This window comes from Periophthalmus magnuspinnatus, chromosome 9 (genome assembly GCF_009829125.3).
Source record: "Periophthalmus magnuspinnatus isolate fPerMag1 chromosome 9, fPerMag1.2.pri, whole genome shotgun sequence".
Lineage (NCBI taxonomy): Eukaryota > Metazoa > Chordata > Actinopteri > Gobiiformes > Gobiidae > Periophthalmus > Periophthalmus magnuspinnatus.
In genome coordinates this window covers 15,406,534-15,434,019 of record NC_047134.1, presented here as the reverse complement: position 1 = coordinate 15,434,019, position 27,486 = coordinate 15,406,534, and the positions used below count along the sequence as shown (strand labels likewise).

Genomic DNA, 27,486 nt, shown 5'->3' with positions numbered 1-27,486 from the left:
GGATTAGTTTGGTTTCATACCTGACAGTTTTGCCTGCTCACTCGTGGTCTTCAGAGTCTGATAGTCAGGTATGAAAACAAATTAAAAATTGGTCTGAAAAAATTATCTATTAAAATAAATTATCATAAGATTAGATGAACCTCATTGGGTTAAAACATGGATATCGCCCAACTCTAGTGTGTATAGTAGTTCACTCATTTACATGTTGGTAAAGAAATATACTCCCCCAGAATCCAAAAAACTTTAGGAAAAAGTAAACGGGTATAAGAAGCAGGCCTAAATGGCAAAAACAACTATTCAATATGTAAAAAAGAGCAGATTACTTTGACAGAGAAAAGTACTAATACAATAAGAAAAATGTTATGTCAAAATGTCTGCCATCTGCGTGAAAATCTCCTTTCAGAAGTTAAATATGCCACCATCATCTGTCCAGTTTCTTTTCATTTAGCAGCTTTTATCACAGATGGCTTTACAGACATGATCCTCTCTTATTTATCCAAGCTTGGGAATAACAAAAACAGGCTGGTGACCGCTTGTGTTTTTTTTAAACTTATTGCAGTGTTGTGGAAAAAAGGCTCCTTTTGTAGACTCTGATGAATGTTGAAGCAAAGACGAAGAATTTATTTCTTTTGAAAAATAGGTCCAACCGAGTTGCCAACAGCATCGCCCCCAAAGTCAGACCCAAAAATGATACAAATCACCAAGTTTATATAGTTTGAGATGACCAGAGGACATACATTTCAAAGTAAGGATGTGACACTCCTACTGAGCTGTGGCCAGATAAGCTCCTGGTGGCATTCATGAGCTGGATCACCTCAAGATGTAACATGTGGAATTAAAACAATACAAGGTGTGATACACTTCAAAGTAGAGAGATCTGAAACCCACTGTTCGGTCTGAATGCATCTATCTTCACAGACATTACAAACACATCTTAACAAGATTAACAACCAATAGGGAAGAAAGGAATTAAATGAAAGGTTTTCCTAACATTGTCTTTAACTACCAAACCAAATAAGTTTTAGTTACAAGACCAAGTAACTTCTAAAAGTTAACATAATCACACAATATTTTAATTTCCTTTACAGCAGTCACATCCAAGTAACAAAGTTAGATAATTGTCTCTCCTCAGTAACATCTTTCACAGACTTACAAGCTCACACTGCTGTTGTACAGGGAGCTGCGCCAGTGTTAGTCACAAACGTGACATGAACATGTAATTCACTTTAGAGCAGACGGCTTGTTTGTTGTCCACACACTTGTTCCTTAATCAGATAAGTAGATTATGATTCAAAACATTGCACTGTGAAGTATTTGTATCTGATGCACTGTTGTCCTGTTGTGACCGCTTATGTAAAATTATTGAGACTGGGTTGGGACTAAACACGAGTTTGGGTAAACAAGAAACAAGACAAGAGATTTTGACATAATTTATAATAAATAAATAGTGTAATTAAGTTAACAATTTTGGCGTCACATTTTTTTATATCATTGCTCTTATTGTAGCACTGCTTTTTAGAACGTCTTTCCAAGAACTCTTCAATGCTTACTCCTTTTTTTGTTCAAGCCAAAGGTAAAAACATGGGGGAAAAAAGATCTTGTCCCATCCCTAATTGAAATGTCAACAGTCGAAACTTAGCTCAAAACCATTCAATTATTTCAGCAATAAGGCAGTTTTGGCAGGAAATGTTTAATTAATGTCACCGTTACAGTGATGGTTCCATTATAACCTCTTCATGCACCCTTAGCAACCCACACAAAATTCCCTTTATTTAAGTGTCTTCTATACCCAGTGCAGACAGAAAGATCAGGGGCACAGAATGACAAAGGGGCTGTCAGCAGATGAGGTGGCTCGACTCTCACTTTGATCCAGGGCCAAAGCCTCAGACATATGCTGCTCCATCCGGGGAGGAGGAGTCGCACTGGATGCACTCTGCAGCCCACCATTCCCCTCACATTCATTAACTACAGTACAACAGCTGCTGACTAATTAGTTTGTTCGGCAAAACCAGTGAAGTACACCTTAACTTTCACTTTCTTTGCCAACGAAAGGAGCTTATTGTATGGAGAGTAGGGATGGGACGAGACACAGTTATCACAAGACAAAACGTGACAAGGGATTGGGTCCTTGAGATTGGGACAAAACGAGATTTTTACATTTTTAATCATTTGTACGATCTAGTTCACAATGTTTGACCTTACTAGTTTTTATTTGCTTTATTTTATATATTTGCTGTATTTGTAGCACTGCTTTTTGAACTACACCCTCTCAAGAACTGTAACCCAGCACTTAACCTCTTTTGTGTCCAATCCAAATGTAAACACAACACAACACAGAAATCTCACAGGATCATTTTTCTCATGCGTTTACACACATTTTGTCTCACGAGAACTGGCACAAGGTCTTGTCCATCCCTAATGGAGAGTTACAGTAATAATAAGAAAGCGAAGCATAGGCCTAACCAAATCAAATGTCTTATTTTCATCATCTGTTTATGTGAAAGTTGATAACAACTGACGTATGTTAATGATATAGATCAAAACTCTCTCTCCCCACTGGCCTTCCTCTATATAACTCAAGAGAGGTGAATAGATCCACTTGGCAAGCAAGAAAAATGCTAAGGCTTCCCTTTACAGCTAAAATGTTCTTCTTCTAGTTCTGAAAACATAAATATAAAGTAAGGTGTTTACTCTTTACTTATACTGTTGCAGTGAAGTATATAGTTTTCAATCTTCATAAAGACCAGTGACACCACTATAATTATTTCAACACTGTGGACCATTCTAAACAAAGCAATAACATGAAGACCAGCGAATAACAAATCCCCGCATCAGAAAAGTTCCATAGTGCACTGTTAAGAAGAGAGAGGGCAAAAGTTACTATGCGCTGGCTGCTTCTGGGGAAAACATGCAGCCAGGGTCAGCACCTCACGTTAAATATACCCATGAGGAATGTAACTGATGTGATTTTTATTAAATAACGTCAGTGGTGGATTTTGGCTTTAGCTACACCGGACAGGCCTGTGATGTGATCAGTGTGGACATGAAGGTGCGGGTGAGGAGATCCTGTGTCCAGTAATGGGAGACAGGTGGTGCCCGGGAGGAGATAAAGAGTGAAGCGACCACCCCACAGGAGTCTGGCACCAACACCGAGTCAAACTGAGGACACTCTTCCAGAACTGCTGCCAATTTACAGACCACTCAATTAATGGTCATTACCTGGGAGCAGACGTGCTCTCTACATACCCCAACAAGCAAAGCAGCCCAGTAACGGAAGTGAGTAGTGGAAGAATTATATTATGCTAATGGACAAACACTATTTTTATTTGTACACTGATTTGAGGCCTGAGAGGTAGAGGTCAGGGCAAGAGCAACCACATCCACACAGCTCAAATAAGTATATCATACATGACAGGGGGCAGCAAATGTCAAGTGTAAAAATATACCCAATACTGAGTCATAGAGGCTGGTTGTGTTTACCTTGAATGAAGCCTTTTGAGTTTATGCATGGGCATTTACAACACCGCAGTGAGTATGCCTGACTTTAAATGCTTCTTATATTAAAAAAAATAAGAAATGTATTCATAAAAATATAAATAAAATTATAATATTTACTGTTCAGAAAAATGAAAACATACAACTGAACTATAGGGTTGATAGTTTATTTAGTATTAAATATTGTATGGACTACTGATGGGACAAATTTTACATTATGTAATAGAACGGATTAATGATGTATCATAACCCTATATGAAGTGATTACCAGGCACATGTATTTTGTTGATAATGATACGGGATACAGGGCTACAAAAGCAAAATGTACTATCTCAGTTACCATGCTATTTTCATCAAGACATTACTGTTCTATAAAGTAAAGCGTGACTGACTCCTTTATATTTTCACTTGCTTATGATCATACAAGAGTTTATACTTACTTAGAAACTAACTTAGCATGAGAGATCCTTTCAACTTATCTTCTTAAGCTCCTTCATTCTGAGCTGGTGACACCGCAAAAGAAAACAAATGGGTATTTTGATCTGGGTAAGATATAATGTTAAAGGAAAAAGCAAGAGCTGTAGGGGCGAAAAATAAAGAGGCAAATTGAGTCATGTGGAGACCAGAGCATTTGCATTTATACAACACCAGGCAACACACGCTGCTACATCACACTAAATTGGCTATATTTTTCTTGGTGCTCATCCAGGGATCAGAAAAAGGCTGTCACAAAGGTTTGAGTTATGAGAACAGACAAACCACAAAAACAGCTTGACCGACCTGTCAATCACCGCTCCTCTAACACACGGCCAGATTTACATTCAATATAAAACAGAAAACAACAAGACTGGTTTTACATAGGCAAATCCCACAGTGAAGGATCAACAGAGAGAGAGAGAGAGAAAAGCTAACCCAGCGTCTTACTGCTAAATTATAAGCCATAACAGGCCTTTTCCCCAGAACTAATTCATTTTGTGGCAATTCAGCCCTACGAGCTGTGGGCTTTAATTATTCAAGTGATTATTCTAGCAAAAAGAAAAAATATGACTAACGCAATAAGTACTCAGATTTTAGCCTTTCTCACACAATACCAGGGCAGCAGGGGAAGTAGACATGGACAAGTGTATACAACAGTGTGCTTCTTCTGGAAAATACTAAAAAACATTCCCCCACAATATGAAACTGCAGCACAATAAAGTATTAGTCACTATTTTTGCCAAGAAAAAAAAGGTCTAAACCAAAGCCCAAGAATATGCCATAAATCAAGAGGTTAAACCAAGTCTACATAAACCTAAATACACACAACGAGATGCAAACAAAATTCTAATGGACCATGAGTATCTATACTTTTACAAGTATCATGCACTGAGAACCAAAACCACAGATGAAAACATAAAAAAATTGAAATCAAATCCTGTTTTGGTATCTCACCTGGTAGCGCACAGACCATATTCCGGAGCAACTTGAACAAGTGGGCTCATTTGTCTGTACCTTTCCAAAATCCAAAATTTTGGGGGGCAAAATCTTACAAAAGATTTCATTCATTTCGTGCTAGCAAAAGAGAACAAACAAACCAATGCCAATGGCAAAACACAGACAAGAACACGACATGAGGAATAAAGCAAATGTTATGCAGTTGGAGACAGCCGTCACTTCCAAGAACAAGCAAGTCTACAAAGAGTAGGAAACTCACTGACAACAAAGGATGACTCCCTCTTCTTCTTCTGTTGTTTCTTGGCCTCCACTGACCTGCCTTCACACTTCAGCACAAGCTCAACCACAAACTCAACAGTATTTCACAGCTTTCACTGACTCCCTAAAAACAGACTGTGGTCATCAGCAGTCAACAAACAATCAGCACTGAGCAGTCTGAAGACAACCAACCAAAGCAATAACAAAGAAAATGTTGGGGGAAAACAGTTGGAGATTAGCAATCCTCTTGGCCCAGTGACAAGGTTGCATAAGAAGTATTTTCTGTATACAGTGTGTGACCCAAACCAAACAAGACTTAGATCACTCAAGCTTTGTGGGAAAAGGAAGTTATCTCCGAGCACATGCATACAAAGGATAAGCTAGCCGAGTTTTGACAAGCATACTAAAAATAGCCGATTTCTAATAGGAAAAAAATCGGGAGTGCCAGTCAAAATCAGACAAAGTGAGATAAATGTTTCCTCTATAGACCATCTTGGGAGCTAAATAAGGGTGTGGCGATTCACAGCAGCGGAGGCCAGAATAATTATAATCATTAATTACATAAACTTAACTAAGGCAATTTAAAAAACAGGGTGCAATCAACTTTGCAGCTGTGTTATGTAATTGCGAGCCTTTAGGGCCATGTGTGAGGAAGATGGCAGCAGACGGGCCGGTTGTGTTTTCCACTGCACATATATGGCCATTAATCACGCTCGGGTCTCTTTGCTCCTTTTCTATTTCCAGAGAAGCCGGAGCCTGAAGGCAGCGGACCTACAGCGCCGCGGCACGTGCAATGGCGTACTTTTAGAATCCTTCACAAATGTCATTCAATGTTAACTCAACCAGCCAACGGAGACATGAGGACAACACATGAAAGACATCTTCTAGCTCATGTCTTTATGGATAAAATGTATGCTCATTTGTGTAATTTGTTCCTGACCTTTTCTGTAAACTTGTATTGTTCAATGCTCTTGGTGTTGATTTTTTTCTCATTGAACTGACTCAAATTAACACAAGTAGTACTTTGAGAGACGATGTATGAATTATTCTACCATCCTTGTCTCATATAGGAGTGAGATGGATCTGATATGACGCTAAATAAAGGTGTGGTGCCCATGTCTAACCTCTGCTAAATGCACATATTACAATGTTTTCCTGTATTTACCAGTCACCATGGCCCGCCGCTTATATATGTTAAAATATGCTGCTGTTGATAAAAAAGTTTGCACGCCTCTAGAATAGACAGATATACTAAACATAGCTGCGTTTCCTCCTCCAGGGAGATACAGGCAAAGAAGCATGGCATAAATAGAAAAGCTAGGACACATGAGCAGGTATAATGTATAGTAAAGTGTAGTATTTCCATTCTCTCTGCTCCCTCTCGCTTTCTTGGATGCACGAGACGAGACTTCTGCAGGGTGTGTTGGAGTGTGAGTCATCGCCGGTGCAGGGAGAAAAGGAGGGGAACAGCATTCTTTAAGTCAAACACAGCTCTGATAGCAGCAATGCAGCAGCACACTGTCATACAAAAATCTATTAAGTAATTCTGTGGGGATGCAAAGAAGAGAGGGAGGGCAAGGGAAGGAGAGGGCTAATGCTAACATGCTAACAATGTTATACAACCAAGACTGGATATCAGACACTGGGGTTAAGGTTTATCTCAAGGTTTAAATATTAAGGGACTTGATGTGGTCCTGTTACTAAGCAGAATCCCCATTCAGATTCAATATAAGTTTAGGACTATAGATGAATTATATACATTCCTATATAATTAATTTTATACAATTTACTGACTGGAACATTTTGGGAAAGTACAGATAAACAAATGTTTTGTCCAGATATGCAACACACATTTATTGGTCTATCAGATTTTCAACAAACCAGCCCACTTGTTGGCTTCCCTGTTCTCACACTCTCACAATTTGCAAGTCTGTGCTGTTTCTGGTGAAATAAACCAGCTGAATAAACAGTCATGCTAGTAGACCTTATCTTCACACCTCTCAATCTCATATGACAAATCTATTTTTTTGCAATAAATTTTAAGCGTGTTATTGTTTAACTTGATGTGCATATAAAAAGACAATAACTGAAACTAGCCTACAGAATAGGATACTACATGCTTTTAAACTAACTTATACACAACAACAGTTGTATTAACAAACATGGAATGCAAAAAGTACAAATAATTTCACAGTAAATACAGTATGTGACCTATTTTAAATCTTATGCCACTCCACTAGTATTTACCACCAATGGAACCCTTTTGTTCTTACCTTCTCCCACACAGAGACAGTGCAGCTCTGAAAGACTAGTTCCCTCATATCCAGACAAGTATCTGACAATACACAAACAGCTTCTAGAAGTCTGCTGAAACTGTAGCGACATATACCCTGCCCGCCTACGTCTTTACACAGAAAACTGCCACAGAGCGCAACCTGATCTAGAAGTTCACCTGAAGTCCGTGGGGCTATCCAAGCCTGATGATTAAATTACTGCACGCAGCGAGAGCCCAGCCGCTCCACAACACAGCAGCAGGTACTAAGTGATTGAGTTTCAAGCAGCAAACATAATCGTCATATCAGAGACTTGTGGTTTGAGCTATGTGAAGCCAACTAAGGTTTGTTTTGACATCATGTGTTCTCTTTTGTGATTCACATCATACAGTATATAGACAGGTGATAATAATAGATGTGAAGTACAGTATAGGAGACAACAGAGATGTAGGACTTGTACTTGATTTTTAAATGATGGTTTTAGGAGTTACGTAAACACGGTTATGAAAAACAACTAAACTCTTCTTAAATGAACTTGACTTGTGACTGAGACTAGTTTTTTAGAAGATAGTGGCTAAACTTGAACTCGGAACAATGAGGACTTGGACTCAAACAATAAGGACTTGAGTGTGACTTAACTGCACGGCAATACTATGATCTTTATTGGGCTAAAACATATTTTAAAGATAAGCCTTTATCATGTTAGTTTTGTCGGTAAAAACTTAAATTTAACCCTTAATAGAAAAAAGATTTTTCAAATTTTTCAGTTTAACTTTCGGTTCCATCACCAATCATTCTACAATGTCTGGTTTAGTGAATCACATAACATAGCAAACAAACAAAGCGATAAGCCAATAAGTTACAGTCAGACAAGGACACTGAACTTCTCATTAAAGTTGTTTTTTTTTATTCAGAAAACTGCTACTAAAGATCTCAACAGAAAAGGAATTGGTGAGAAAGAGACAGATGAGAAAAGGGGAAGAAGAGAAACACAATCTGGCTAAATGACCCAGAAAACAAGTCTTTTGTGGTGAAGTCATTGGATAAAAGTCAAGTCGGAGTTAAAATCAGGTCAACCAAGTCGCTCTGTCAGGTTCTCTTAATTCACACTCCTACACACCTGTAGTTGTAGTTGCTAAGAAGAACAAATCCTTACATGAATCAGTCAGGTAAATGAGTATTAAGTGATCAGCATGATCATTACAAAAATCTTTTAGCATGTGCAGGCAGTCATGACACTAGTGATGTCAAAAAGAATCATGAAACAAACTAGTGCTGAAATTGTTAATATTAATACAAACAAGTATAAATTAATATTAAGCATTTCTGGACTTTGGACTACTACTTTGAGAGAATAGTTAGGTCATACAAACAGACAATAGATCCCAGTTTACTCCTGACGTAGACTTGATTTGCTTCATCTCTAGTCCAGGTTTAGTTCTATGTTTAGTCCCAGTTTAGTCCTATTTTCATGAGGGTATATGCAAGTGTGACACAGCTCATGCAGCCTTCCCGACACTTGAGTTGTCGACTTACCAGTCATCTCTGGAGTTGGCAAGAGAAAAGCCAGCAGCTATTGTTGGCCTTTCATTTTACACAGACATGGTGTAATTAAGGGGAATAACACTGAACACAATCACCACCTACTGGGAATTTTAAACAGCTGCTATGTGAATGGCACACATAGACACAAAATACCTCATTTTAATTATAAAAACAGAAGTGTTTGCATAATTATCTTTGATCAAAATCATTGTTTAGGGCAATAGTTTAAAACAAAGATGAAAAGGTAAGAAGAAGGCTCATATAATCATTAGAACAAGATTGTGAGGTTTAAGGGTTACAAAACACAATAGAAAAAGCATACCGGTACCTTATGTGTGTACAGTACATATGCACACATACAGTTAGGTGAAGCCTGTATTTCTCAAACAAAAAGGAGATAAAAGTGCTGTAAATACTGCAAAATATGAATTATATTTTTATATATTTTATACTTGTAATCTTTAACAAATAACATCTGCCTTTCAGGTCCCAATCTCAGCTCTTAATGCCTTGATATTTTTCCTTTAAATACAGTCAGCTATAGAAAGCATTGATCCTTATCTACATACTTCAAAGTAAACGCTATTACTACAGTGTGCCTAAAGCGGATTTCATGGCCTGATTTGTATTGCTTGAATTAAGATTAAATGATTGATACCATCTAATTATTGTGCTCATCTGTGAAGTATCCATTTATCTTGACTGTCCAGCAAAGGGACCTTAATGACACGCTTTCTAATTAACTACCATTTAATAAGAACAACCCTAAGCAGCACCTATAGGTCAATAGCATGTAAGTTACCAAAACAAATGGCTTCTGTGTCGATTTTAAAAGTAGTATTGGCAAAATGCAGGGACAGACATGGTTGATATTTCTTTAGTAGAGCAACAATATCCATTTTGATGCACTGGCTGAACCCATAAATATCATTGGTTAGTCCAAAAATCAATGCAAGACTGTTACATATTTGAATCCATCTTGAAGGTCACATTACTCTAACAACATGCTCGGATAGATCAGCCCTGAAGTATTTCCACCACAGCCCTGACCATTCCACTGTACACATAACACTATTACAATGTAGAAACAGTGGTTTGGCTTAGTTGCACCGTAAAGGATTGAGTCTTTATGGTTTAGCCCCTGTGTAACATGTGTGCATTATAGATGAGGCAGAGGAGAAGAGGAGTGTTCAAACGAGCACTATCAGTTACCAGAAGACCAATCCAAGTCATTTGCGTCAACACTAACCTCTATATCAAAAGCTCCAGGTTGAAACATCACAGGAGCTTAGTCACAGAAATAGAAGTCACGCTATCTACCATCTAAAGAAAAAGAATTGACCTATGATTTCTGAATTTGACACATAAATTTATCACTCTGCTAACAGAGCTAATGAAAATTACATGAACACTTTAGGATCTTGTTCAAACCAGTTACATTATTAACACAGAACATCCATTCTGCATTGAGAGAAAGGGACCTCAGGCACATGTATATTTTAATAAGATCAATGTAGTAAATCTCATATGGTCACTGGAAGATAACTGCCCAAAACAAAATAGGATTAGTTACAGCTGTAAACCTGGTCCATTATTATTAGTGACAGTTTTATTGATTTTGAGGTTAATATTACAAAAGAAGAAAATATTTCCCTAGTGTGCAGTAATTCAAAACTACAAAGTAAATAAAAAGTCCAACTGGCAGCAAATCAGCATATCATTAGCTAACTCAAATCATTCATTGGGTTGCTGCTGAAAATTGTGAGTCCAGATGTAGATGCAAATCAGGCTATGGAGGCGGGTGCTCCTCTAACCCCTTTGATAACTGTTACAATCACAGAGCTTCTTTGTGCTCCTGGGAAAAACAATTAGACGTTATCTCACCATTTTAATTAATTGAACTGGTGAGGTCGACTATAAGCAGTGTTTTGGTGTTTGCATATTTGGCGCGTGTGATTGTCGTCTATGTTCACGCTGGCATCACACAGCCTGTGTCTGTGTATCCCACCAGCTCTGTGCAAACCTGTTAGGGCTGAGAAGCACATGGACTGGTTCCAATAGCAACACAGTCTAACAGTTTACACTTGATGGCCATATCTCAGTCAGGAACACAAACATGTCACTGTACGCTCCAGCATATTTGAAAGATGATTTTTACAGATTTAAACAATAGACATTAGTCAACATTTTTAAAGCCTGTTGTAACACACAGCATTACAAAGACTTCCCTATTTTTGTGGACACATTGTTATGGGTAATGACCACCTGTCTAATATGTAGCAACAAACTGCAATATTGTGTACAGCTGACCTTTAAATCACAGCTATGATTAACTTCACTCAGCAATTTGAGCAGAGCAGCTCATGTGTTTGATAGGTCCACATAGACCAGGCTTTCCTCCTCCACATGCACCACCGGCACTGGTTTTATTACTGTTAACTCCTTGTATACCTTATGACCTGCTCAAATCTTTGTCTGTTGTCTTTTCCTGTTTCATACACATACAGTTTGAGAGGAAAATGTTCACTTATCGACAGTGTAAAAAATTACTCATGAAGAGGTGCCAGGGTGTATATATAATCTGTGTTATTCACGTCACCATTCAGAGGTCAAAATGTTGATTGTCTGAACAGTGTGTAATGCCAAAGAAGAACAGGGACTTACTGCATCACAACTAAGGCGACACTTAAGGCCTTCCCCATGTACGATGCAGTCCTGGGTCAACAGCAGCATCTGAGCGTTAATAAGGGGAGGGGTAATTGAATTAAAGGATCAGTGGAGGCCTGTAGTGTAGCTTTAATTGTATTAGAACTGATGTAAACATGAAGTGGCCCCCATCATAGGGACCTTCCACATCAATATATGAGCAAACAACCAGATGTCTGCAGAAATGAATCATTACAGTCTCTGGATGACTATGATTAGAGCCAAGATGAAGATACATTTGCATTAAAGGGGCAACAGTAAACTAAAACCCAAAACAAGGGAACAAGATTTGACTTGGATAGGTAGAAGATGTACTTTAAACAACAAAGTACCAGCAGTACTACGTAACTACAGTGAGAAAACAGTGATTATGCCAATCTGTGTATTCTTAGTCCATTCTGGGTTGGTGAGTCACTTAACCATCAGGAAACTGTAGGCAAGGCTGTAGGGCTTTCATTAGTCACACATGAGGCAGAAGTTAAATTCAGATGGAAACATTCACATCACTAATAAGTCTTGTTGCTTTGCCATCACAGCTGTGACAGTGAGACACCCCCAGAGACAGATGGCCAATGGGTCACAATCTCATCTTATAAATATTCTGAAGGCCGGCCCAGCACACGCAGAAAAACAATGAATATATAGACATAAAATAGTCTGCTGCTGACGCATGAGAAGAAGCGGCTTGCCAAAACGTCACATATCATTTTACTGCATAGGGCGGTAAACAAGTACATCTTCTCCACTTTAATCTTTGCAGGCAACGCACGACTCGAAACAAAAAAGGGTGCGGGAAAATTGCTCAAACACTTGCTCTGACTAAGGCTTTGACGGATGCAGGGGTTTCATTTTCTGACGGACTGGTAAGTCTGCCAATTTACCTCAGAAGTTCACCCCTGCAGCTGACAAGGAGGGGGGGAGGAAACAGCCCATTCTGGCATCACATAAGATGGAAAAATAAGATGTAACTTTATCCTTGGCATATTTGTAGGACCACTTTGATTTCCGCATAGCAAATAAACAAACCTATTATTGTGATTTCAATGCAAGCGATTGATATGTTTATACAGGTTGCAATGAGACAAGTGAGATTTAGACTACCACATTGGTTTGGTATCCAGTTATGCGAGTAATCATAAAAATCTGTGAGTGCAGTCACATTTTCATAGAAGGGTCAACCATGGATACAAGCAGTGTACATCAAACAGAAAGATCATGTTGTATGTTTTATAAATCATAGGCAAAGACTCAAAATAGTCACAGAGGAGGGAGGTATTGAAAGGATGTTGGGATTAAAACAGTCAGAAAGAAGGCTGAGAAAGACCAGAAAGGGGATTTTGGATGTGAAATGGTAAAAAGGCACATGACATTTGAGGGGGAGGAGATAAAAAATTTAATGTAGGCCAATATACCATATACTAACATCACTATTAAAACAATGGACTAACTCACATGGACAGCTTATCATGACACCACTAGCAGCCAAGCACATATTCATTGTCCTGCATGAAGAAGCAAATGTTGCTTATAACAAATGATGACAAGGTAATTATCAAGTAGCCCTGTCACAAGGAGGCGTGCGTTTAAAAATAAAGCTCACACCACCCTCATTAGCGAGCAATCACAGTGTAGCTCTAACATCGCACCCCTATAGATTACAGCTGGCACACTTCAGCACAAGAAGGTCATGCTCTCCGCTCAGAGAGGTTTGAGAATCGCATCTTATAACATCTTTACACATACCGCCTTGTTTAGACAGAACGCAAAGGAAAGTATTATTTTTCATTCCAAGACTATTTGAATGTGAACTTTACCTGATGTAAGCAGAAGGTTAAAAGCATCCAGACAGACCTCAGCTTCGTCAGTATCTTATGTTACTGCACCTGTCAATATAATTTTCCATCGCCACTTTAGCTTTAAATACAGACCCAACTTATTACATCGGAAACGGCAAGTACAACACACCTACAGAAGTCATCCCCAGTGAAAACAACTGTCTGCTAAGTGCTAAACACGTGAGACAAAGCAAGCCGCCCCTCAACATACACAGCCATGCAAACAACCTGCCGTCCTCACACTGAGGCCTAATCAATGCAGCTCATTCATATTGAACCACAGACGTCAGGGGAAGCCGGGGGAATTACAAGCAGCATCCACTGTGAGATCCCAGCCCAGACAAAGCACTACACTCTGGGAAACCTTTTTCACTGTCTATCTCTAAGTGAAAGGCTACAGTAAAAAAGTATAAACAGAATAAGAAAATGTATTAGCTAAATAAAATCTGCAGTAATGTATTTTTAATGTAGATTTTTTTCTGTGTGCTTTTGCATCGTAAGCAATCCCTATACTGAGCTGTGATCATCTCCTGTAACACACATCCACAATAACACTATATGTATGTATGAAATATGCCAGTAGGCTGATAATTAGTTGATTACTCACAACTAATAAATTATTGAAATAATCGTCAACTAGTTTAGTAATGAAATCATTGTTATCTGGACTAAATACTGACTCTAAAAATTGCCATGTGCTGAGGTTTTTTGACTTGGACAAAGCATAAATTATATCAAAATCTTTTTTTTTTATTTAGGTTTTAATTTTGAAAATCAACAACAAAAAAGCTTTTAATATTACAGTTACCTTTACTTTTGTCAAAAAAGGAGTAAGAAGAAGAAAATGTATTTAATCCCATCCAACATAACGAGTTTTCCATCAAACCATATGGACTATTTACACGTGAGGACAATGAACTGTTATATCTTGGTAACCTAACTATCATCATATTGTAATAATAAAAAGGATACCAACAATTGTAAGAAAATGAAAGACACCAGCCATGGGAACAGACAGCAAATACAAGTAATGGTAATGGACAGCACATACCAATAATGGTAAGGAAACAACAAGCATAAACCAACAATGCAGAACGGAGTATTGTAATAATATTAAAACCCTCTATTTATATACTATGACCAGACCATATGCTTATATAACAACTTGAATTTATGGATATTTTTGCATTGATTGAAATGTGTATCCAGGTTGTTCCAGAGTTTTACACCACATATACAAATAAAACTTTTACCGTTAGTAAGATGAAACACAGAAACTGTGTACAAGGAATTTCCCTTGTCAATCAACAGTCCAAGACTAAAATGGGTAGATGAAGAAACAAGAGGAGTAAAGTCTATAAGATTAATGTTAAAACATCCATGTAAATTATTGTTTACTTCTTGTGACCAGGTATGGAAAAGTAGATGAGTAATGAGGTCAGAGGAGAAATAGCTTTCTAATGTTTGACGTGGCAGCTGCCAGGTAGCCAAGGAAGATTGCAGCCATACTTTTCACAAGTCAGTGAGTTTAAAAAATAATATGAACTCCAATATTGACCCCAATTTATCCTAGTGGCATTTTCCGTACAGGCCGCTGCAAGTACAGCTCATTTTGACACTGGGTAAGCAACTGGAGGAAAAAATAATTTACGCTCAACAGTCTAAAGCAAAGGAGCAAAACATGAAAGGCAAACAAGTGCTCAAAGCAAAGCCTCAACAGCCATCTTCAAATGTGGTTAATAGTCTGTGCTCAGTCCAACACCAACAACGATTATCCCTTTTTCCACACAGAATACTCACCAGTAACTTCTGTTTTCGGTTTTGATGGCTCCAAGTGTCTCTGTTAAGTCTGCAGTCCTCTAAAAGAAGGGAGCTTTCCAGATCTCGTCTGTGTGGCAATTGCAAGGGTAGAACCTCATTTCTCACCTGGAAAAAAAATAAATAAAAATCTTACAACACTGAACGTCAGAACAATAGTTTCAACAATCGCTTTGTGCAAAGTGCTGGTTCTGTCTTTAATGAAATAAAGCAAACCCTATTATCCATTATCAAAGTCACAATGCATTTCACTTTAGCCAGGTTCAAACAGATTCACATAGATTATGGGTGCTAAAATAACATCCGTACTCCATGTTCAAACAATTTGCAAGCAACCTTGATAACACCAACTAAACTGCTTGTTATTGCTAAGCTAGTGGAGCTAGCTGGAAATAATAATTCCCTGACTTAAATTATTCATAACTCCAGTCAGGTGGAACCAGATGCTTCTATTGTGTCATAGAGAGGGAGCTGTAACTTGACTCGAGCACGGAGGGCCCTCTCAGTGTGAAGCTAAAGGCTTGAGGCTTGGACACTGCTCAGCTACAAACAGAACGTAGGATGTCATGACACAAGCCTGGCTGTTTCCATGTGACATTTCCATGCAAGTGTTTAGAGGACAGGGCTTGGGTGGGCAGGTTCCCATCAGGGCACACTGGGGGTTAATTCAGCCTCTGTACCCCTCCCTGACATTTGTGACCATGGCAAGGAGTTGACCTTTTTTGTCTATGCCATGTCTCAATGCTGAATACTAATGCTGTGGTTCTGTGCCCGCCACTCATGGGAACAAGCTGGGTTATTTTTAGCTGCTTGTCCCCAGCTGCACATCTCCAACCCCAGGCCACTGGGCAATTAGTGTTTGTTTCTCATGGTAAGAGGCAGTGCCATAACCTCCCAAATGCAAACACACATCTGGACACTCATTCTCACTATTCTGCTCTCTATGCCACCAAAACAAGACCCAGCCCACCATTACTCCACCTCAGATACAGTAGGGTCTCTCAAAGTTTGCTACCAATGCTTTTTCAGTCTTTTTTCCTCACCTCGCAATTTATAAGGCAAGGCAAATTTGTCTGTATAGCGCAATATGTACAAAAAGTAATTCAAAGTGCTTTACAGAGTAGGAAAGACATTAAAAACATAAATAAGATCATGAAATTTTAAAAGAAAAGACTGCAGAATTACATATAATGCATTAGCCCTGGCTTTAGCAGTGTTCATCTCCTGGTTCAAAGGGTGACAGTTGAAATCCCAGCTCCCACAGCTGTTGTTGTGTAATTGGGCAAGACACTTACTTGAGTGAGTGGTTTCTTATTGTAAAGCGCTTTGAGTGCCTTGAAGATAGAGAAGCATCATATAAAATGTGACCTTTTACTGTTTAGATACCAAAAATGAATTTGTTTTTTATTCTGTCGACCCTCTTTTTGAAGATTCAACTGGGGCCACAGTGGCATAAAGCAGAGGGTTGAAGCGTGAACCTTGTGTATGCACAATCTTGCCTGTAACATCTTTGTTATGGTTTGTTATGGTTTGGTTTGTTGTGGCGATCCACTGAGGAAGAATGTGAAAATTAAACATGAGGTAGTGTCAGGCAATGGTCCAGTATTGCCTTAACCATATATTATTATATATCTGGATGAGAAGCCTTAACAACTCAGTTTAGTATGTGCGCCATGATGATCCCTTGAATTGATTTTAGTGAGGGCAGCCTAATTTGATCTACCTTATTATAGTGTTTTTGTGTGATTACCCAGTGCCCCTGTTCACTGTACCAGAGAAGCATGGAAAGACATGATGCTTACCATCTCCACTGAGACCTATAGAACAATTTAGTGTGCTCCATTAAAGAGTTAACAAAGATGAATGACTACAAAAGGGTTTGTGCTGCAGTAGACAGTAGTTAGTTTTTTTTTTTCTAATCTGCTCTGAAATTCACTTGATCAGGACATTAGAATCAATTACATTCCCACACAACACAACACATTAACTTCTGACCACATTAGCATGCTGTTAATTATCAAAAGAACATAGGCTTTGAATTGACTGGAAATATGTGACTGTAGAAATGCCTGCCAATATTGTGAATTATTAAATGTTCCACGTTTAACCTTAATCTATAAATTGGCATGTTATTGTCTAAACTGGCACATGCTGTTAAAACAATACAACAAAAAATAACAAAGAGACTGATGAAAAGAAAGGTTGAATATGGAGAAATTTAAATTAGAATTTCCTATAACCACTCAAGTAAATGGTACAATTATTTTAATTGAGGCCTACAAATACTAAATCAGTAATCACGTAAACATGAGTAGTGCCTAATATATGTAAAAATAAAGAGTTGATAGGAAGTTAAAATTAATTTGTTCAAAGAAAATATGTACTATTATCATGTATTATGATTTAGGTCACAGAGGCATGTGAGTACAGTGTCAGTGGGCGGATTAGAGGGACAAAAGGAACCAGCACAGAGAGACATGAACTGAACCGGTGCAGATAAGCTTTTTTATTACAAAGCAAATCCACACAAATAATCGCAGCCGCCTGTGGATCTGGGCAAAAATCAACATAATCACCTGCCTCTCGCAAACAGATATGAATGTCCATCTTTAACAAGATGTAATAAGGTATTACTTGAGGGGGGGTCACCACCCAAGATAGTTGCTGTTTACAATGGGATGTATTATTGTGCAAATAAATATAAAAATACTCAAAGAAAAATAATTATAGTGAATGAATGGGAAAATCAGTAGTTATTTGTGACTGTAAATGTTTTTTTTTTGGCCATTGTACAAAGTGCACCATGGCCAGGCTCAAAACTGCTGACCAAACTAAACAAAAATAAATGTGACTTTGTATTCAGTAAAGATGAACAGCTACTAATATCACTATGAGAGTCAGGGTGGAAAGTGTCCATATATATTTGACATCACTATTTTATGCAATTTGATTTGAGTATTGCTATCTGGAACATCAGTCTGACAAAACATTAAAATAACATTCATAAGTGAATGCTCAGTGTCACTGTCAAATCAGTGAAGTCCATCTAACAGAAGGGACATTACTAATCAAGTCCAAAAAAAATCGATTATGAATGCAGTCAAATCCCTGTGGTGATTAGTGGATCCTCTCCTCTGACCTCCTGCTCTTCAGAACTCAAACTCTGCTGGACACAGCAGTCACATGACCACAACCAAATCTAACCTTACACTACCTTAGCGTTGTAGTCGTCTAACTGACTTTACAAGCATGTCAGTCTAACTGTGGAGTCAATCTGTATTATTATTTGCTATGATAGATTGATTCATTATTACTTTGTTATCATTGAAATAATGGCTAATCAAATCCAATGTAGTAATACATGAAAAGATAAACAATACAGTGAAAATAGTTGGACTGCATCATGTACTTTGTTTATCTACTGAAATTTACTTTCATGTACAAGTACTTCAGCCTAGTGAAGGGGCAAACCAGCTTTGTCATGTACTGGCCCATCCACCCACAAATCTGAGTAATGTTTTCTCTGATAATGATAGTGCACTCTATGGCTGCAGTCGCTGAGATTCCTGGATCCATTTTGACAGAGATTTCCCAGTGAAGATGGTGTTATGTAACGTCTGTCGTGGACCCTGCTGTTCAGATCACTAATGCTCCACACAGCTGAGGTCACGTGCCTTATCCAGGCCACATCCAGGCGCCAACAGCAGCATCATCTGCTGTTACTACAGTCACTCAGGACCATGCTGAGCCATGCTCCACTCACACGGAGCCGCCGTAGTCTGCACCTTGGTATTACATGAGCATAAATGACAAACAGTCTCACTGATTCATGCCCTTCAAGGCCACATGCCTATTGTTTTTTCTAGACAAAATCTTATATGGAATCTAATTACTAAATTCTAAAATTATTTTTCTGTATTGTCCTACTTAATACAGTTTATGTATTTAATAGACCATAATATTACAATATTTTTAATATCTTTATTATTATTATTATTATTATTATTATTATTATTATTATTATTATTATTATTATTATGTTACAATGAATACAAAAAACAATTTCTATTCACAAAATAACTTTCATCCTATTTGTGTGATGAATGTACAAGTAAAAAATAGCATTTTTTAATTTGGACCAGGGTGCAATTCTGGGGTGTTCATTTGCTTTGATAAAGCATTGCTAAACTGCTGAGTGTGTTTGTCTTTAAAGTATTGGAACAAAAAGTAGCACCACATATAAATACAAGCAAAATGTATTTTTGTAGTAACAGTGGTGGTAAATATTGGCACGCCTCTTTGATGTCATAACCATAGACCGTACACGCACATGATACTAGTATTTGACTGCCATGTTTATCAACCATTCATATATTCCTGCCTTTTACAAACAAGCAGGCTCCTTAAGACACAAATATGACAATTTGTCTCTAGTGCATAGTGAAGATAAAAGTCACTTGCCACGAGATCAGGGTGAGCCAGTAAATTGATGAATGGCTATGACTACTTGTCAAGGTGGGCAGAATAGCCAGTGCATGAATGGAGGTTTTGTTAGAGCATCCTCTTGTACTTGGTGTGAGGGAGACTGACAGGCCTAATTATGGAAGCTCTTCAAATGAGTGACCTTGGGATGCTGCAAATACACATACCTGCGCTCATACATAAACCTCTTCTGACAGACAAAATCACACAGAGGCTGCTGGCTTCCCATTGGCCACTATAGATTCCCACAATCCAGTCCCTCTCATGACTGCCATCTATAGGCTCTATGACTTCAGAGTGCATATTTTAGCAATAAAACAGCACATAGAACACCTAGTCTTTTTACATATCTATTTATCAGTGAGTTAGATCATACTCAAAATCATGCTGACAGTCAAGGGCATGTTTTGAGATCCAACAAATCACCGCCCATATCAGTTAATGTTCATCTGAAACGAAGTCGCCTGTAAAGCCTAAATGAATAATACATACCACAATGCATGACAGTCCTGATACCATTAGCATTCATGTGCACACACCAGTAACACTGTTTTTCCCATCTTAAGTTGACACTACCAAACCCTCTGCACATTAATTCCACTAAAAACTCCTTGGATGGTAATTATTCTAACAACCATAGCCAAGCAGAGTTAGCCATAAAGACCATGTTGTGCTACTCATATATACACCATCCAATCCTAGCTGTGTTGTTCAAAACAAATGAGGAAGAGAGAAACCTGAAACACTTAAATTGGATGGCAAATCCTTTTGCATACAAATGAAGTACTGTGTCCTCTATCCCTTCTTAGTCCATGTGTTAAAACAGGACAAATCAGGTACACATGAGAATAATCAGCTCTACTGCAAGCATGAATTTCAATGACTGTAGCCGCTGGGACACTGACATGTTCCCATAATTCTTATCCTGGCAACAGAGGCACCACAGCAATCCTGCAGCAGAGCCAGCAGAACAAGCAGTGTGTGCTGTAAAAACAGATACAGTCTGACATCAGATGGTAGACGGTACAGTACCTTAGCATCAGATGTTAAAAGAGAAGAGCACTGGTAGCAGATTGTAATAGTGATGGTAGGACAACAAGCGATCCAGCCGCGAGAACCAGGCAATGTATATGGCAGCTCCGTAGCATAAAATGGTTCATCAATGCTTGGCAGAAAGAAGCACAGCCAGGCAGCGCAAGGAGGAGGAGAGAGAGAGACAGCGAGCCAGCATCACTGGGCTCACACTACTGGGGCTGTGCAGTAGAGCACACACATCAACACGCCCCCTTTCTCCTCTCCGCCGCTCTCACACTCGCCTGCTCATACACACTAAGGCACGCAGGGGTGCAGAGGCAGTGCAGTGCGCAGCTGCTCGGAGCGGCATTCCCCATCCAAGAAGCTTTTCTTTAACCAGACCATCTCTCAAAAGTCAAACATAATCTTGTCTTAAGTCACTGCTCTTTGAACAAATTAACTTTACAACTGAGCGTCCATTATCAAAGTGGCACGGTCATTTGAGGATCTAAGGCATTTTTCTTTGGAATGTCCTCCCTGGTTTCTTAAATATCTTTCCAGCTGTTTTGTAAGATGATACAGGGACTCTGCCTTGCCTCGTCATGGGTCATTATGCCACAGCGGCTCCCAGGAGGCTTGGCTTGAAAACCTCACTTGCTGAACACTCAGCAAGACCAATCAGCTATCACAAACAGCAGCCATCCAATCAGAGAGCAGAATATCAAGTGCTGAAGGGTATTAAAGAGGATTATTTGGGGCATCCTGAGCTTTTTTTCACTACAGGAGAATGTGGAGGAGCAAGGCCGCCCTCTGTAGATTGCTGCTGTAAGCACGCAGCTGTGAGAAAGAAACAGCCCCAAACAGATAAGCCTCAGCCCAAATGCCTAGCAACCACAGCAGATCCTTACCTCTGTTCAAATCTGTCCCTCCCCCTCCATCGGGGGACCTTCGCCACAATCCCAACTGAATCTACGTAACACAGAGGTTTAACATTCATAACATAACATAGCACTCATGTCAACGGTTCCCCTACACCCAATAAACATAAAGCAAAGGTGGTTAGCCCATCTGACAGTGGCAGCTTTAAAGCAGAGATCCAGGGTCAAACACTGTGACAATGTAATGGAAAACTAGCAGAAACATCACAGGTAAAGGTCTTGATTTGAACAAATATCAAGTCATGACAAATAATCTAAATGTGAAAACTGCACTAGCTGCACCCATTTTTTGTATGTATTCAACAATAGGCAACGTCTCTATCTGAAAAAACAACACACTCAGACAGCTGTCACAGGGTGTCAGAGAGGCTCAGGTCTGCCTTCACACAACTGTAGGAGGTGTGATCAACAGTTCTGGCAACACTGTGTGCACATTAAAAAGAACTATCAGGTATTATGAAAAAACTATAATAAAATACAATGTTAAAATTGTGCCAATATACTATATTTTTTTATGATGTACATTCTCAATACTGGCATGGTAAAAATAGAGTCACATAGTAATAATGAGTTCTACATATACCGGATGTAAAGAGACATCTTTGTCAGCCAGTGCAGGACAAGGTCAGATTATGGCTGTAGGCATCAACAGTGCTGATCCTGCCAGTGCATGAACATGACTGATTCCCAGCTTATGCATACACACAGCTTTGATGAATAACAGAAATCACTCACCTTATGGCTGTTCCTCTTTGGTGTAGTTATCCTCTGTCTCTGGCTCCATACTAGATCCCTTTGAGTCTGTTTCAGTAGCTTTTCTACCTTGCAAGTCTTCTGACAACCCATTGTACTCTGCAACATGGACAGAAAAACAGATGGTGATGTATCTTTCTAAATGGATTCAAAAAGCTTGTTCCGCGTAAGGACCTACCATGACCAAGTGATTTTCATGCTCCCCCAAATGCTTGTCACGGTCGGCAGCCAGCTGATGTCATAACTCCAGCATGTTCAGATTATAAATATCTGTATTCAGCAGCGATGTTACATAATAGTGGATGTTGGATTATTCTAAGTACAAAGAGACAGAAAATATAGCACAGCTGCCGCAGGACACATGTAAACACAAATCCCTCTAAGCAAGCAAGCTATTTAAGTAAAGTATAATAACTCTTAATGTGGAGTTTGAAAGGACAGACTCATGGGCAAATTAAGTCTATGAGGGCATTTATCATGACATAATTACACATATCAGGTTATATTTTTTTCTTCAGGAGGGTTGTCAATGGGTTCTCTGCTATAATACAGATTTAACTTTACAGTCTGGAAATATGCCCAGTCTACCTTAGCATAAGTTATATAATTAGCTTCTAATGCATTATTGATTCATCTTATCTAGACTTAGCCAAAAATGGCTTTAACTGGTTGTCTGTACCTTTCATTGGTGGATCTTTAATTTAACAGGTCTCCTAACAAAATATATATGTTACATCAATATTAAAATGCACTATTATAGATCAGTCTGTAGTAAAGACTATTTATTTGTATTATGAATGCAAATACCTGAGGTTACTTGCAACTGAGCCATATTAATAAGCATAGGAGATGTCTCTCAGCAGAGGTGATTAACCAGCACAAACCGGTCGATGTTTTAGAAAAAAACCTGGCGATTGAGATTCCACTAAACGAAACTGAAGGGAAAGGAAAGGGTTAATGTTAGCCACGTAGCATGCTAACGCAAACACTTACAATAAAATCGCCCTGTAGCCCTCAGTTTAACATACATAAACCTTTCAACAAGTATCTTCTGGAGATTTTGAATCAGCAGATAAATTAGCTTATTACTTTATTTTAATGAAATATGTGCTTAACGCAACATAAAAACAATAGCTAAGCATCGTCGAGTGCTGGACATAAACAAACACTATGGAGTGCGCCATTTTGCAATCTTCTTCTATGACTAGAATAACTTCTGCAAGGCGCATTATTGCCCCCATGTGGATTTAGTGACCTCTGAGACATGTCTCACTCTCATTACAATCACAGAAAGGATGCACAATATTTACAATTCAAATGCATTCATTAGTTAGTAAAAACTAATTAAGACTTTATTGACAGTCAATAGGCTTACCAGATGTAAGAAAAATTAGACTTAGGTTTTACATTTTTTATTTAGCCTATTTAATTTTTTAATATAATAATTATATTGACATATGTATTTGCAGCATTGGTTTCTTTGGAAATAACAGGTATATAGTCAAAGCACAAGCTGTAACTGGGATGAGGTGAAGTTTGAGTTCATGATGGCGATTTGTCCAAAAGAAAACACTGTGTCAAAAAATGTTACTGGAATATATTTTTTCCTAATTCAGTTCATTATGTTTAGTTTTCCCCACAGAGAGCAAGAAGGATCTTCTCATAGTCGCCTTTAGTGTCATCCTGAAAAAGACATTTTACAAAATAAAATATTTATTTTAATTTTGATTATGTAAAAAAGTATGGAACACTTTTTATGTAATATATGACACTCTTTATGCAAGGGCAATGGTCAGACACTTACCAGGATATCTTGCGACAGTGTTTTGCCATAGTTCTTTTGGTATTCCTCTTTGATCTTCTTCATGTCAATTTCAGAGCGACTCACCATAATACGTGTAAGGATGTTTTTTCGCGTTCCTTTGCCCTGTAAAAAGTTATAGCAGTTTGCTAAAATTGTATTGCTCTTGATAATATTTGAACATGTGTGCACACACACTATGGTGTACCTTCATAGCCAAATACAGCTTCTCTGCAAAGAAAGCTGGCCTACTTCCAGCACACTTCACAACAGCTGTGAGACAACTTTCAATATCTCCTTTCATCTCCAGGTCGATAGCTTTGGCCACGTCCACTTTGCTGTACTTGGCGTATCTCTCAAACACTACAGAAAATTAAATGCATTAGCCACTACTATCAATAAAAGAAAAACTGTGGATGTCTGCCATTTTTCTAACCTCTGCGGAGATGTGAGGCACTCCTGGTGGTGAGGATTTCAATAAAAGTGGAGCAGTCCTTGCCTTTTCTTCCTTCTCCAGCTTCATACAGGGCCCTGGCATCGCTGTCAATCAATGGTTCAACAACTCCCTCTGTCCTGCCAGCCTGAGATGTTTGTATCAGTAACAACAATATATCATTTTTAAAATGTTCATTAAGTGACAATAAAGATTTTAATTTGCATTTATGATGTGGTGCTTATCTATGTACCTTACAGAGCTCCAGCAGGGCTTTCCTGAAGTCACCACTTGTATCGGACTTGATGTCATCCTCAAGATCTTTTTTGTATTCTTGGCAACGGAAATCATACATTAAGTATTTAGTAAAAGAAAATATGGAAAAGGGGAAAGAAGGAATTTGGTTTGTTGTACCTGTCTTGTAGGCTGCCTTAACTGCCAGAATCTCATTGTTGGTGCGTGAAGCCAAAATCTCTACGAGGGTGTCCTCATCTGTACCAAGACCCTAATAGCAGAAATGTACATAGAATGACATGAGACAGAAAATAAATAAATAAGCTGAAAAAGAGAAAATATGTTCATAGTAGAACTGAAAATTGCAGATAATGGCCAAAGCAGCCCCCTGCATAATCAGTCTTAGGTTTTTAGTGTATTCCATTGGCCCATTGCGTGTTGTGCACACCTTCATGGCTTGTTTAAGTAGCTCAGCATCATACTGGGATGGTGTTTTTAGCAGACCCAACACAACTTCCTCCAGGTCTCCCTTTAAGGCGCTCTTTAGGGCTGATTCAAGACTCTAGAGAAAGGCATCATTATTAAGATGTGCACAATTGACATACATTCCTTAGAAAAAAAAAATAAAGGAATAAAAATACTTTTGTATGTAATGTGTGTAATATTAATATATTCTGTAAGAAATTTAAATCTTTTGAATGAATTAATTAAATGACGTAACTTGCTTCAGAATGTGATTCTCTGGACAGGTCAACAGAATAAACCTTTCCTGATCCTGCTACATTCACACTGTTACAGCTCTCATTTGTTTTAACACAGCATATATTTACCTTGCCACAGGCCTGTTGGTAAGCTGCTTTGATTTGCTGCCTTTGTTCATTGCTTCTTTTGACCAGGATTTCAATGATGGTGTTCTCATCCACTCCTGTAACAATGACATTATTATTATTATTTGACATTATTTTTAAGAATGGTGCAGTATACAGCCACAGAAAGAAGTTCTGTGACGCTACGTTTGTCATTCGCGCAGCAGATGGCGCCAGACACCAACATTAAAAACTGTTAAGGCTGTTCAGTACGACACAGTAACGTGCTCAAACGTGCTCAAAACCTAAGACCACCTTTTGTCTTGATGGCTTTATCCAGGACGCCTGCGTCTCCACTGGGACTGAAGTTTGGGGCTGCAGTAACTGTTCCCTCATTTTTCAGCACCTACAACATAATAATAGCGATTATGTATGTTGTGTAAATATTATAGTGTTATGAGTACCGGGTGTGAGGTGGCACTGCATCTGTGTAGATTCCTTAAATGAACTCACTAAATAAGCATTTGTACTATTGCCATGGACTGGTCTGGACAGAGACATGCATGCATACACTTAGTGCAACCTCACTTACAGTTCACATAAAGCAAATGAGGAGACTAAAGAACTGAAGGAGTTGGTAAAGGGAGGGGCACAAATTCCTTCCTATGACTCACCAAGTCAGACAAACTTGATATGAAAATGTTACCCTTTCTGTTTCTTGACAAAACTCTTCAAACTTGGCTGTACATTAGCAACAACTAGCCTTATACTTTTTCAACCTTCAGACAAGTTTTAGACTTCAAGGTACACTCTCTTTGCTCTCATTATCTAATTTGCCTGCTCATTTTTTCCACTCTGACATACCACAGGAAAAGCTGAAAAAAGAGCAGTTGTCCCTGGCAACAAGAGCAGTAATACTCACTGACTCATCTGGCATGCCCATGTAAATGGCCTGCTTCATGAGGGATTGTATGAAAGACATGGTGTTTCTGCTGCAGTCTTCCTAAACCAAGAACACACATTTTACAATTATATCATATAAGGAGTATATGGAGTGAACAAGGTCAACATTTCATGTAGGTCTAGTGTAAGTCTTCCAGACTTAAACATATCTCAACAGAGCGTGTGGGAACAGTGTGGCCACGCCCGAAGAAACTACTTTCAAAAGTTTTAAATCAGGATGGTCATTGAATTTCAATAATTTCTTATCTTTTAAAATGAAGAAAACCTTAAGAGCTGTTCAGCTCTCAGAAAAGGACTATAAAGACGACAGCTGTTGAAAACCACACCCTCATTGGTTAGAGCAGTACCTTGAGGAAAAGGAGATTTTAGGAGCCACATGAAAATCACTGGTCTATTCAAACTAAGTCAGTGTCAGACTCTGGAGCTGTATCAGGATTAGAAGAAAGTATTTCTTACCGGTCGACTTTAAGAGAAGAAAGTTGTGTTGAGTTTCCAGGGTCGTAGCACTGTGAGAGATAGTATATTTATACTCAGGATAAACCCCACCTCGTTACGGGGCGAGTCCAGATGCAGCGCAGAGCCCCAGTCTCCGCTGCGCACGGACCGCAGTGTGGGCTCCACTGTGAGTCAAAACCAGGAAGTTTCGCAGCGAATGGAAGTTTCATAACACTGATTCTTGTCATTCAACAGAGCATTCA

At 38.7% G+C, this 27,486-nt stretch overlaps 2 protein-coding genes across 4 annotated transcripts in view; both read right to left on the bottom strand.

Moving 5' to 3' along the window:
* The window catches only part of rimbp2b (RIMS binding protein 2b), a 60,739-nt gene extending 37,802 nt beyond the window's left edge, over positions 1-22,937 (bottom strand). Inside the window, 3 exon segments of the mRNA XM_055224400.1 lie at positions 15,347-15,472; positions 22,534-22,650; positions 22,730-22,937. Of these exon segments, the coding sequence (XP_055080375.1) occupies positions 15,347-15,472; positions 22,534-22,650; positions 22,730-22,732 (246 nt within the window). The 5' untranslated portion in view covers positions 22,733-22,937.
* Positions 22,938-23,879: 942 nt separating this feature from the next.
* Positions 23,880-27,394, bottom strand: anxa1a (annexin A1a). Of its 3 annotated transcripts, none has more exons than XM_033972838.2 (11): positions 27,245-27,394; positions 26,748-26,828; positions 26,141-26,231; positions 25,850-25,944; positions 25,468-25,581; positions 25,200-25,290; positions 25,039-25,118; positions 24,789-24,933; positions 24,561-24,715; positions 24,356-24,478; positions 23,880-24,234 (listed from the first exon to the last, which is right to left on the bottom strand). In XM_033972838.2, the coding sequence occupies exons 2-11, from the start codon at positions 26,805-26,807 to the stop codon at positions 24,178-24,180; spliced, it is 1,011 nt and encodes a 336-aa protein (XP_033828729.1). In that variant the 5' UTR covers positions 26,808-26,828; positions 27,245-27,394; the 3' UTR covers positions 23,880-24,177. The 3 variants fall into 3 exon arrangements, with proteins under 3 accessions (XP_033828729.1, XP_055080376.1, XP_033828730.1); XM_055224401.1 differs by having other exon boundaries at positions 23,975-24,234; positions 25,850-25,941; positions 26,138-26,231; positions 27,245-27,392; XM_033972839.2 differs by having other exon boundaries at positions 23,975-24,234; positions 26,748-26,824; positions 27,245-27,391.
* Between the last annotated feature and the right edge of the window lie 92 nt (positions 27,395-27,486).